Below are 13,222 nucleotides of genomic sequence, written 5' to 3'. Positions count from 1 at the left end.
TCTTTAACCTGAGATCAGGCTCAATTTTCGTTTCGCTTTGTAAATAAAATTCCGGCGCTGGCCGTTAGAGAGAATGTATGAGAACCGCTAAAATTGGGCCTGATCTCAGGTTAGTACGTCTTCAAATGTCGCCTTTTTCGGCGGAATTATCGTACATTGTGAGCCCTAATACAACTTAGTTGTAACTTTTTCTTTAAGAAAAATAAGGAATGAAGTAACAAGCTCTATAATTCAAACAATTTTCACGACACACGCCGATAGGACCTCGTTTTCATCAGGTAGATTTACTCAGAGGTTTTGAAGCCGAACAAACATAGATTTGATTTGATTTGATTTCAATAACCTGTGTCACTCTCAAAAGAAGCTTCAGATGCCAGTGATGAAGGCCGAAATCTGAATCTGAATTCGGAACTAAGGGGACGTAAGATACCTTCCTAAAAACTACTAATTAAATATACTCAAGGATCATAAAAAAAACTGGTCTTTGAATGAATGCCAAGTGAGGCCAAAACCGGCGTGTTACAGCCGAAAAAAAAGCAAAACAAAACAACAACAATAATGACAGCAATAAGACTAGCGGGACTATATAGCAGAGAGTGATAGTTAAGAACTTTTAAGAAGTTTTTCTTTATCATTACGCAACTACAGGAAAACCAGCATTCCTCTTACCTGGAAACCAACTGAAGCATGACTCTTTGGGTATTTATTCTTTCGTGAAATGTTAGTGGAGACCTAATAGGGGAAACAGATCAAACACTGACACGCAACTCGATTCTGTCTTGTCATAAAATATTTATGGTTTTAAAGATTTTAACCAGTGAAAAAGTACTAGCCATGACGTCTTTAAGATCGTCAAATGACATTTGTGTCAACAGACTATCTTTGCTTTGCTCGTTTGTCCTGACAGGGTTTATCCAATTATTACTTTTGGGACTTTTGAGGGTTTTCAAGACCAAACCCAAAGTTTCCCGCCGTCAGTTTATTTCAAAGAATGATTACCACTGTCATTTCTGATGTGATGAAATCTGGGATTAATTTTTCGCATAGAAAACTTCGGCTACGTTGACACTGTACCGTATTGACTTTGCATCGGTACCTGCCTCGTACCCAGACGTCTATCTCGCGCGCGGAAAGGAGGAAACGGGCTTCGCCTGTTTCGCCTGCCGTCTGTACCCTTCCCATGGTCCCTTGCAGCTCATCACCAGTCGCTCGCCTCTACCTTGCGAAAAACGAAGCGCCTGAGGAGGAGGCTGCATCGGTACCATACCGGACAGGGCCTTCTTTTCACATATGAGAAGAATGTTATCGGCGCGATTTCTGTAACGGAGACTGGCTCTCAAGTGACGAATCACATATTGGATATGTGTTCACACTAACTGGCCGAATTTATACTAGAGACGAGTTATCCGTCTAGACGGATTATCCGTCAGACGGATAATTCGTCTAAGTATAAGTCCGAAGACGAACTTGACTCCATAATTTGACTAGATATTTTAAGCTTGAAACGACCGCGAGAAACAGGAAACATTGCGAAAATATAGAAACCAGTCCCTCTCATGTAGAAACTTCGTAAAAAATCGTTTACGTTCCGTCTAGATATAAATGTAGAGGCGGATAATCCGTCTAAGACGAATTATCCGTCTGTTAGCACGTCTTCTAGAAGTACTAACAGACGAATGAGCCTCAGACAAATTTTGCTCCATAATTCGTCTTAGCACCGAATTTATACTAGAGACGGATTATCCGTCTGAGACGGCGGATAGTTCGTCTCTAGTATAAATTCGGCCACTGGACAGCTTTTTGTGTAGGCACGAAAAGCTATCCGGACAATTCGCAGCCTGAATTTTAGCTGTCTCCCCCATTCGTCCACTCCCGAGAGAGACTTTCGGTAGAGTGCGACTCCAGGGGACGGCTGATATTCCTGCTAAACAATTCGCTTTATGGTCCTGACTTCTCTTAGACTTTGATCTTGGCGGCTCCTGTAAAAAGAATGTATTAAATTGCATTTTGCATAGAGTGTATAGGCTTCTAAATAAAGCGTTGTAAAATGTCAATTTGCTCGATTGATAAGTCTAGACCATTTTTAGATATATGTCATTTTTAAATCTCAACTTCGATGTCCGAATCCTTACTTTGAACGTGATATTGAACAAAATGCTATGCGCAAACGCTTCTTAATCAAGCAAGAAACGGAATAAATGAAATGACTTTGCCATTTGGCAATTTACTAGTATTTGGAGCAAATGTCATGCAGAGCCGCCTATTGGTCACCCCAGGGCCCAACTTAATAGCTTGGAGGGAGGGGCTAATTAGAAAAAAGGCGTTTATTTAAGGGAAGGATGCTATTAGAACATTTTATGTGTATCTGTAGGTTGTTGAATCGCTGCATGCTCATCCACGTTTTAAGAGCAAATCTCATCAGGATCCAAAAACTTTACATGGAATAGCGTCCAAATATAGTGAGGGGGGTCTGGATGAGGGGGTTGGTTCGGGGGGGTGGGGGGCGTAGTACAGATGTCAGTTTTCAGTTAAAATTTTGGCCATTTGATTATTAAATATTAACTATAAAACTTATTTGTTCATTTTTAATCCAAAATTTAACTGAAAAGGCACATATAACGTGAATTAAACATTACTGAAATTCGAAAACTGATGCAATAGTACCTTACTTGTTTTGCTTTGCAATATGACACTAGTTTAAGCGTCCTGCTGCTATGATTACCCATATAAACACACATTTGATCACATTGTCTGACGAAAAGAGTGGCCGAACAATGCTAAAACAATGCTGAAACCTCAAAAACGGGTTTTGAAGAAAATAAAGGACTGCTAGGTCCTTTGTCAGTTATCAGTTAAAATTTTGGCCATTTGTTAGTTGCCTCTTAGTGGCATCCACATCCTCTTTAGAGACTTTCATCGTTACCTGAGAATAAAGGCCACACAGTTGTTAAGACTTTATTCTATTTAAAATAGTCAGACTGTGATGGGGCAATGCATTCGCCTCGAAAGGATGAAATAAAACCGGAGTAATAACAGATTAGATCTGATTGGGTCACCCGTTTTGTTATTATGTATAGTTCCAGAAAATATCCATACCCCCCACGGAGGGCAACGGAAATTCCGAGGAGAGGGGGATCCATAAGAACGCAATTTCTGAGGGGGTGGAGGGTAGCTTCTCGGGGTCTTTTTTCCGGTGGCTCCGAGTAAGACTGGTCAGTTATCAAACCATCAGTTATTTTACTGTTAACGGCCTTTAAAAATAAACAAAGATATCGATAGGGAGCTTAAGCAATAACGACGGTGCCAGTTAGGAAAGCGTCACTTAAAACGTGTCCTCTCCAGTTCAAGCCAGAAAAAGAAAGTCGTTGTCTTGTGTTCATGTCCTTCACAAAACGTGAAATTAGGCATTTTCACATCGCAGTCATGCAACGTGCAACGACGGCAAAGAAATGTACAAAAAAGCGTGATGCACGTGCAAAGCTGTTATTTTGCCAATCTAAACCAGCCTTTTGCTTTTTGACCCTTAGCTACATTTTCGTTGCTGTTGCCGTCGTTGCTTAAGCCCACCTACCCCTTTTGCTAAAACTGAAAGAATGCATGTCTCCGCTTTTGTTTTGCTAAATAAGGAATTTTTGCTTATATCTCGCTCCAAAAGCTAAATTCCAACAAGAACGAGAAACAAAATGAATTCTGGTTGTTAGAATTAGGAAATCCATTGTAAAAATGGCTAGTTAACAGGAGCTTAGAGACATTCATTCAGTCACGTAGCCTCTCCTGGAAGCTTCCTGTTTGTTTCTGAATCACCAATTTAAAAGACAATCAACAGCTTTAGCTTTCACTTCTGCATGCTTTAACTCCCTCGCGCAATCAGCGTATGAGTCAGTTTAGCCTGAGTCCAGTGCGTGCTGAGAGAACTGAGCGCTATTCTTGAGGAAACTTTCACACAAATGTAAGTAGTATATTTTGTCCGGCTAAGGTTTGCACTAGAACGCCGAACGGCCCCGAATACCGAATGACTCTCAAGCTCGGAAATGTAGCGAGGAGTGTTAGCTTAGAAAGTTACCTGAAGCAGGTTAAATTAACTGCAAAAACCGTGGACGAAGATCCTGCTAGTTGTAAACGTTGGATCTCTAGAAAAGAGATCAAATCAGCCAAAATATAAAGAAACAAGAACGAGAAGTCCGAAGACTACAGCAAAGCTGATTTAGGTTCCATTTTGGGTTGTTATGCATTCTATATAGGGAGAACTCAGAAAGGGAACTTGATTCAATCAGTTTCCTAAAACTAATTAGTACTGACTAATACTGGAGAAGCAAACCAAACGTTAGAGTCATTCAACCCCGGGCATTCAACGTTCGGTAGCGGTTCTGTCTTTGTTGTCCCAAAAAGTGAGCAATTTTATATCTTCATCGGAACGCGTAGTTCATCCAGTTTGAAATTTTAGTTAAATGTTAAATGTTAGCTCAGACATAGTGTACCGAGGATCTTTGTTATCTTGTTTAATCATAATTATCGCGGTTGTAATTATCTAGAGCACTTCATGGTCATGAAATTTAAGCCGATACAAATGACTTTTTTATGTGGATGCTTGGGGGAATTACTTTATAGGGAAGATATATATACATCAAGCAACAAATACTACAGTGAGCTTTAACTTTTTTGATAGGCGGAACAGTGAAGATAATACGATGGATGTGATCGTATAACGTGACCTCGATAAAGCGTATTTTCCGGGGGGACGAGAAATTCACAACCCATCAAATTCTTGATGTCCAGTCACTTTTAAGTGACCAAAAAAATACCAACAAAATTTAGAGCGGATGAGAATTGTACCCTTTTTTGAACAATTTCTTTAAAAAGAAAGAAAATGAAAGTGGAAATGGGAAAAACTTATAAAGAATATCATAAGAACAGACCTCAGGCTCCAGTTTAAGAGTAGGCCCTTGTATTTCCTCAGAGATAGATCGAGCAAAGCACGCGAGGGCGCGTGAAAATCGTTACACGCGAGAAGAGGCATCGCGCCGAGAGATGCCTTTCCTTTCTGGTGGCGATTTAAAGGCCTGGGGAAAATACAAGAATACTCAGTTGCTTTGAGAGATCTCGCGAAACGAAAGACTGGAAACAAGCCAAGCGCCCCAATATATAAGCGAGGCGTACGGGTAAGAGAGCGATACATATAGACCAATAACATAGAAATAAAATCATTGCTCGCTGGATGTGTGGCGCACATATTAAAAACGAAAACATCAAGGCACTTACCTCTGTTGCAAGTACAGAAGTAAGTGTCTGTAGTAGGAGAGCCTCTATTATATGTGACACCAGTTCCCTAGAGGTTTTATCATGTTCGATGGGGACTGATACATCTCCATCTCTAAATCACTAAAAAGTAGTTACAGTGCAATCAAAACTGTGATAATTTTCTATTCTACAGAGAGCTGCCAAGTAATTAGGAAGAGCTCTGGTCCACTAGCCGCCATCATGCTTAGCGTATTGATGTTACTGCTGACCATAATGTGTGCTGCATCAGCAAATAGTGACAGCAAACAGACCACGCCAAATACGGTATAACAATTTATTATTTAGAAGAGAAAAGAGAAACTATATGCTACTTATTTTTTTGTAATATGTAGTTTAGCAACGATGACGTGAGACCTCAAGTTTAGAAGGTCTCAGTTCAGAACGAAAAAAGGCATATTTAGCATTCCTTGCCAATTTTTCAGATCTTTTTGCGCTTTTGTGAGATGACTTTTCTTTTTTGCAAAAGGACACTAGGGAGGTAACGCATAACCATCGCATTTGAAGAAAAAAAATTGTATTGTAAGACCCGGTTTCAGACGCCGATATTTTCCGACACCAATTCCAATAAAGGCCAACCCAAATTATTTAGACCAGCTGAATTGATTCAGGGGCAGATGTTAATTCCAGCCGAACTAAATTCATAAGGAGAGAAATAGTCAGCTGTTTGCAAAATACATTCTTATAATTTATGCATTTGGTTCGGCACATGAAAAGTTTGGCGTTTGAATCAAAGATGCAATCACTCGAAGAATATTTACTTCATTCGTTTTTCTTACTCTAAAATTAGCAATCTCCATCGTTTTGTTATGGCGCGTGTGGCATTCCCGGCATGCACGGCAAGCATGGTTCTCCTGGGGCACCAGGCCGCGACGGACGTGATGGCCGTGATGGAGCTAAAGGGGACCAGGGATTACAGGGTAAGACTGGACCTCAGGGACCTCCTGGTGATATGGGACCTGCTGGTGTAAAGGGACAGAAAGGAGAACCTGGAACCCAGGGTCCTGCGCTTCAAAATGGGGTCTTGGGTCTGATGCCGTTTAAGAACTGGAAAGAATGCGTCTGGAAAGATTTAAATGAAGGAAAGGACAATGGTCTGATTCAGGTAACTTTTACAAAATTGATACAAGATGCTCGGTTAAATCGATTTCACAAGTACCATTTGCTCATTATGACAAAAAGCTGTTTGCTAAGAGACATGTTCTACAAGCGAAACTTTTCTGGTTGACTTTAATTCACCAAAAGAATTCTTACATATTCATTTTCAAGCCGCCCTAAGGGAGGACAGATGAGACAAAACATCATTTGGGAAGATGTTTTTCTAAGTCATAGAAAAACTTGATATATCAACTCAGAAACACATTGGGTTCAGCCAAGAGAGAATAATAGGGCAGAGAGGAAATTGCCCAGTTTATCCCTTGGGACTGATGTGAATTTCACTAACTCATCGGAATTTGGTTTCTGGAAAGGTTCGAAAAACTTAATTCAGTGTTTTCAAAAGAGAATTCAACAGCCGCCATAAAGAAATATTCTACGTTATTACTTTTAGGTAGTCGCGCGTGGACTTGATGACGTTTCAAACAATCGATTAAAAATGTGCGGAGGTATCAGGAATCTAAAAATAACTTTGGAGAAATTCACATGTCCCGACCAACATTCTAAGATTTTTTTTCTGCGGTTATTCTCTCTTGGCACATAGAAATTTTTCCGTCTCAATGAAAGCCGTTCCACACTGAGTTTATACAAAATTTCCCTTACAAGTCAGGCTGAAAAACGAGGCTGAACCTTTCTGAATCGAATAATCTGTTCTTATATTTGATTTATGCAGCAAACTCTTTGTGTACTTCTGTCGTTTCTTTTAGGTTCTGTTCATGTAAATTGTAGCAGCCAATTCCAAAACCGCCTCCCCCCCCCCCCCCCATTGGGCATAACCCCGGCATTTGACTGGCGTCTCCATGCAGTGGGGAATTTGACCCAAAATTATGCCCGGTCGGGCATTTGACTTTCGTGTCAAAACGCTGGTAAGCGTCGAAAGCAGAAGGATTTTGTAATTCTTTCATTCAAAATGTGCACCTTGTCATTGCTCTTATACTCACTGTGTCGTTGGAGCATTTTAGAGCCTTTGAAAAAGCTCGTTAAATGTGGGCTTTCTGGAATGATCAATTTTATTGAAATGAACCAACCTCCGTAAGGTCTAGGCCAAACGTCGAGCTTTTCATGAGACGAACCAAACTCTAATCTGGGTCGACCTAAATTAAGTTAAGATCGTCTGTTGGGTCAGACGTCGAACTTGGGACGCGTCGAACCAAACAACTAAACTGATCAGATTGATTAAAAAGCAACTTTAATAAATTTTCTCCCGAGCGAGGCTAAATATACATTATCATACAAAGTTTTAATCTAAATATTAGTTTACAGTTTGTCGCATGTGAAGATCGACGTTTGTCTCAGGGACGATCTTCAGATGTTCTATCCGTCTGAAGCAGACTGACAGAACGTGTTGGACGATCCAAACGCATTCAGACCAACTTAACTGAACCAGACCTGGAACTATTCATTAATTTAACTCAGTAAGTTTGGTTCCTCTAATGAAAAGATCGACGTTTGGCCTTGGTCTAGGCCTAAGACAGCTTTCCGAGACTTAGGATATTTCGGTTATGGTGGTAGGATATTTACATTTGAATAAACGGTTTGACGCATGGAATGCATGAGGCTGTTCATTCGAAATGCCCCGCCGGTCAATCAGATCTTTTTAGTCATGATTTGGGAATGAAAGCGGCCTCGAAACCGACCGACTAATTCTTACCCATGGTCAGGGAAAGTTTTAACGTGACTCACGGAACAATTTTTATGCAAGACTACTAACAACCAAAAAACGTGTCCTTTTAAATTAATACTGACCACGAACGACAAAGAAAGTAAAACTAGCAACGGTCAGCTTACGGTAAGATATCTTAATACGAATGAAAGGAGAAACGTGTCCTACCAGGAGCCTACCGATCGATCAGACCCCTAAATCTGGGAATAAAAGCGGTTTCCAAATCGTTTGATTAATTCATTCCCATGGTTAGGGAACGTTTTGATGTGAGTCACGAGAACAATTTATATTCAAGATTCTGTAACCAAAACGTGTCCTTTTAAATCAAACGTTGACCTACGGAGAGAAATGAAAGCAGTTAACGCTCGGCTTACGGTAAGATATACACGGGTGAAAGGAGAAACATACTTGCCATTGACTCTTATTCTAACCTTATCAGTAATGTTCAGAAGAGTTACACATTTACTATTAAAAAATAAGACTTACGTAATCTTTGTGTAATTTTTTCTTGTGTTTCTATATTTGATAGGAATGTGTCTTTACCAAAAACTTTTCCGACACTGCTCTTCATATTTACTGGACTGGTGCATTAAGAATTTACAACTGCAATAACTGCTGCAAACGTTGGTACTTTACTTTCAATGGGGCTGAGTGTTCTGGACCACTGCCCATTGACGGAATTGTCTTCATGCAGACAGGCGGCAATAAAAATCTCCATCGCGTCCGTCATATTGAGGGGCACTGTAATAACATTCATAAAGGAAAAGTGCGCGTGGGATTCTGGATAGGAAATTGCAGTGCATACAAGGGCGCTGATGGGTACACAGGATTTATTTCAGTCTCCCGGATCTTTGTTGAAGAAGTTCCTAAAGCTCAAGCTTAAAAAGGCTCTATATCGAAGGCAAATTTGTTCAGAGTTTCTTTACCGCGGAAAGTTGATTTTATTAATTTTAGTGCAGTTTGTTGGGTAGGAGGCGGCAAAAATAGTAAGAAGAAAAGTATTAGCTTTTGAAATGGCCACGAGTTAAAGATTTTGAACGCTAGTGTTCTGTAGGCAGCTGCTGTACTATATAGTATAAAGTGCGTAATGTTTTAAAATGGTTCTTTTTGTAGACAGGTTCAAGATTTTTGCAGCAAGATCTTTGTTCATTTAATCGACTTTAATTAAAACTTGTAATAAAGCATTAATTGCCCTGAACAGACAAGTTGAAGTTTTGATTGGTGTAGAGATAAACTGCTGTGAGTTCATCTGAAGGAATCATGTATTTGTTAGTTTCTGAGGGTTTCTCATTAAATTTACTTGTTTAATTTTATTTTTTAAAAAACCTCTTTCCTTGTGCAACTTTCAAAGCCCCACCTACGTACGTACATAAGACAGGATACCATAAAACTAACATTCCCGGGCAGCTTACAAATTTTTTACGATTTTAAGAGACCGTTTATTAGGTAAGGAGCGTTTCAGTAGAGAACTGCAACAATAACTAACTGTATGCCGCTAGTATGTAGGTTGTTGTTCAGTGTGGATTTATACACTGCTTTGGGCTCATAGTTCTAATGCTCAATGCCAAGAAAGAATATCCTCTATTGTCAGTGCCGACAATGGTACTGCCGGAATACTTAGTTCTCATCATTCTCATTGTCGGCTAATAATCCTCTTTTTGAGGGGCCAATGCTGTATTGATGAATAAATACCTGCCCAGCTTCTCGCATAGCTTTTCACGTGCACCACCCTGTCCTGCCTCCTATCTTTGCCCGAAGTGGCATTGCCAATTATAGCAAAGATATGACCTTCCTCACTTGCACGATGCATAGCGACTGTTACCAAGCAAGAGAATTAACGGACGTGACGGACGTGATGGCCGTGATGGAGCTAAAGGTGACCGAGGACTGCAAGGGAAGACTGGACCTCAGGGACCTCCTGGTGATAAGCGACCTACTGGTGTAAAGGGAGAGGAAGGGGCTAAAGTAGAACCTGGGACCCAAGGTACTGCGAAACAAAACTGGGAACCTGGCCCGATGCCGTTTAATAATTGGAAAGAATGCGCCTGGAAAGACTTGTTCGATCGAACAAGGCAATTAATACAGGACACACACACGTTTTTAAACGCCGAACTGTTCGAGTTAACTTGACAAACCAAACTTGATTATGCACATCAAAAGAGAACAGATCTTTTCCACACTCGTTACAGTTTGAGGCAAAAAAAATCTTAATTAAAATTTATCAAGCATAGTACGGTTCGGCATATGAAAAGCTATGCTTCTCATATAAAAGCCGTTTCAAAGTCGTTTAAAAGTTCCCGCCAAGCCAAGCAAAAGAAATTGCTTAACCATTCCCGGACGGATTAAGACATCCGTTCCTTTAATTGATTTATGCGCTAAACTATTCGTGTACTTCATTTGCTGTGTTAGGTTCGAGTCATATAAATTTTGCCGTCTGAACTAGGATTGCAGACGTTTTCAAACATGGTTGCCTGTTTAATCGACAAGTCAAATGAATTGATTAGATCTTTTTAGTCATGGTTTGGGAATGAAAGTTGCGATGTAACTCACGAATGCAACTCCAAAAACGTCTTCTTTTGTGATAACATTGACCACGACGCAAGAAGATATTCATTTAATAGCAAGACTTATGTCATACAGTCAACTCCCGATAACTCGAACCTTCAAGGGAAATCGAAAAAAGGTTCCAGTTATAGGGAATTCGAAGAAAATAGCCGAGAGTAAGGTAAAAAACAGCTTTTACTGCACAGCGAACATTTTAATCACATTTACTTGCAGAAATGTCAAGTGAAAATCAAAAGATACTTCTAGATTATAAATCAGAACGTAACTTAACAAAACATAGCCTAAATAGAGCATGCGTTTTACTGTTTTGGGAAATAAATGAGAAAAGCTGCTTCGCGTTAGCCTGTGACAATCAACATCAGCCTCCACTAGTAAACTATACTCTTACAACACGTCAATGGGAAATCCAAAATTCAACGTTTCGGACGCCCGTAGACGGCGTTTTTCCCGACTTTTTAAGTGTTCAAAACATGGTTCGAGTTATCGAGGGTAAAATTATATAGAAAATGACTTGAGGGGAACGAAAATTGGTTCGAGTTAGCGGGAGTTCGAGTTATCGAAGGTTCGAGTTACCGAGGGTAAAATTACAGTGAATGTATGACGGAAATCCAGGGGAAATCGATTTCGGTTCAAGTTAGCGAGGGTTCGAGTTGGCGAGAGTTCGACTTATCGGGAGTCGACTGTATTTGTGTATTTTTTATTGTTTTGCGGCGTTCGACAGGGCTGCGTCTTCACCAAAAACGTTTCTGATACTGCTCTTCATGTTTACTGGACGGGTGCACTAAGGATTACCAACTGCAATAACTGCTGCAAACGTTGGTACTTTACTTTCAATGGCGCTGAGTGTTTTGCTACTCTGTCGATTGACGGAGTTGTCTCTATGGCGACGGGGGGTAATAAAGATCTTCATCGTGTCCGCCATATTGAGGGACACTGTAATAAAGGTGCTCGTGGGATTCTGGATCGGCAATTGCCCTGGATATGGAAACGCTGATGGGTACACAGGATGGAATTCAGTGTCCCGTATGTTTGTTGAAGAAGTCCCTAAAGCTCAAGCTTTAAAGGGACTGTAGATTAAAGTGATTCCCTATCTCAGGTATTTTTTCATTGCAGCAAGTAAACATACAAATAGATAGATAGTCAAATTCTACAGTTAATTTCATTTAGTGTAGTGTTTGTTAGGGTGGAGGCTGCAAAGATTTTGAAAAAGATTTTGACCGGGCTGCTGTCTGTAGGCATTTGTTAACTTTTACAATAATTTATGTAAAGATATTTTTTTTCAAGACAGATTCAGCTTCTTTTACAGCAAGATCTTTGCTCATTTAATAAACTTATAAGTAAGGCTGCGTCCACACGAATCCGGATATTTTTGAAACAGTATACTTTTTTACACGAATCGGGCTCAGTTCCGCGTTCACACGAAACCAGTGAATCAGAGCGGTTTTAGGCCCCGTTCAGATTCGTGTGGAAATGTTCTAAGAATTGTAATCTAATTTGCTGCACAGACTGGTTGATTCGGTTTAGTTGTCGTTTATCATTCAAATTTAGAGATAAACACGTCACTTGAAGGAAACCATGGTTAGTTTCGGAGGGTTTCACTAAAACTTTTTTTTCTTTATTTTTAAAAACAAACCTTTCCTTGTATGCCTTTCAAAACCCCATCGTAGTGCATAGACAGAATAACTTTTAAAAACGAAAAGATGATAACACTCCCATGAGCTTATCAAATATTTACGATTTTAAGAGAGCGTTTATTACTTAATACGTCGTGGGTCGTTCAGTCACACGACCCATGACGTATATATACGTCAATGGCATGGAAGGGGTTAAGAAGCGTTTAGTTACCTAAGGTATTTATTTTCCATATGTGACTTCTTGCACTAATTGCACTACGGTATGATGTTCAAGAAAATTTTAAATGAAGTTTTTTTGAGGTCTCGTCCACACGTATCCGTTTTTGTTTGAAAACGGAGATTTTTCCTCCGGTTTGGCTTACTGTGCACGCGTATTAGGGGAAAACTGTCACTGAAAACGTATCTTTTCAAAAGCGCTCTCCATAGTGAAGATTTTTGAAATTGCCGGCTTCTTGTTTACGAGTGGACGGATGAAAACGGAGGTTTTCGAATACCCTGATGTCATTCATCTTTAACTACTATAATAACGCATGCTCTGTGAGGGATGTTATCGTATTTCCATTGTTTACCGTTTCCGTATGGTCGGGCGAAAAAGATTCGAATACGGTACGCGTGGATGCTTTTTTTTTTCTGAAAAGGGAGGGAAAAATCTCCGCTTTCAAAAGTATCTGGATACGTGTGGACGGGGCCTAAGAGTGGCCAGTTTGTGTATCAGTTTTCATGGACAATATCCAATTGTCCTCAAACAGAAATCAATCCCTTAGACCCTTTTAAAGTGAAAATTGGGTGCCAAAAATCCGTCGTTATGGGAAAGTCAATGTTGGCGTACACGTCAATCTCAGTAACTTAAAAATTTATTTTTCCCAGATCAGTTGTAGGAAAACCTGCTAAATTTTGCTGTTGTGGTCTG

At 40.0% G+C, this 13,222-nt stretch overlaps 1 protein-coding gene across 1 annotated transcript; it reads left to right on the top strand.

Moving 5' to 3' along the window:
* Window positions 1-5,437: 5,437 nt before the first annotated feature.
* On the top strand, window positions 5,438-9,053 carry LOC140939094 (collagen triple helix repeat-containing protein 1-like). The gene is made up of 3 exons (XM_073388654.1): window positions 5,438-5,562; window positions 6,086-6,400; window positions 8,643-9,053. The coding sequence occupies exons 1-3, from the start codon at window positions 5,479-5,481 to the stop codon at window positions 8,994-8,996; spliced, it is 753 nt and encodes a 250-aa protein (XP_073244755.1). The 5' UTR covers window positions 5,438-5,478; the 3' UTR covers window positions 8,997-9,053.
* Window positions 9,054-13,222: the final 4,169 nt, after the last annotated feature.

Source organism: Porites lutea, chromosome 5, assembly GCF_958299795.1.
Source record: "Porites lutea chromosome 5, jaPorLute2.1, whole genome shotgun sequence".
Taxonomy (NCBI): Eukaryota; Metazoa; Cnidaria; class Anthozoa; order Scleractinia; family Poritidae; genus Porites; species Porites lutea.
The sequence above is the reverse complement of the archived record's forward strand: the minus strand, read 5'-3'. Positions and strand labels throughout refer to the sequence as shown.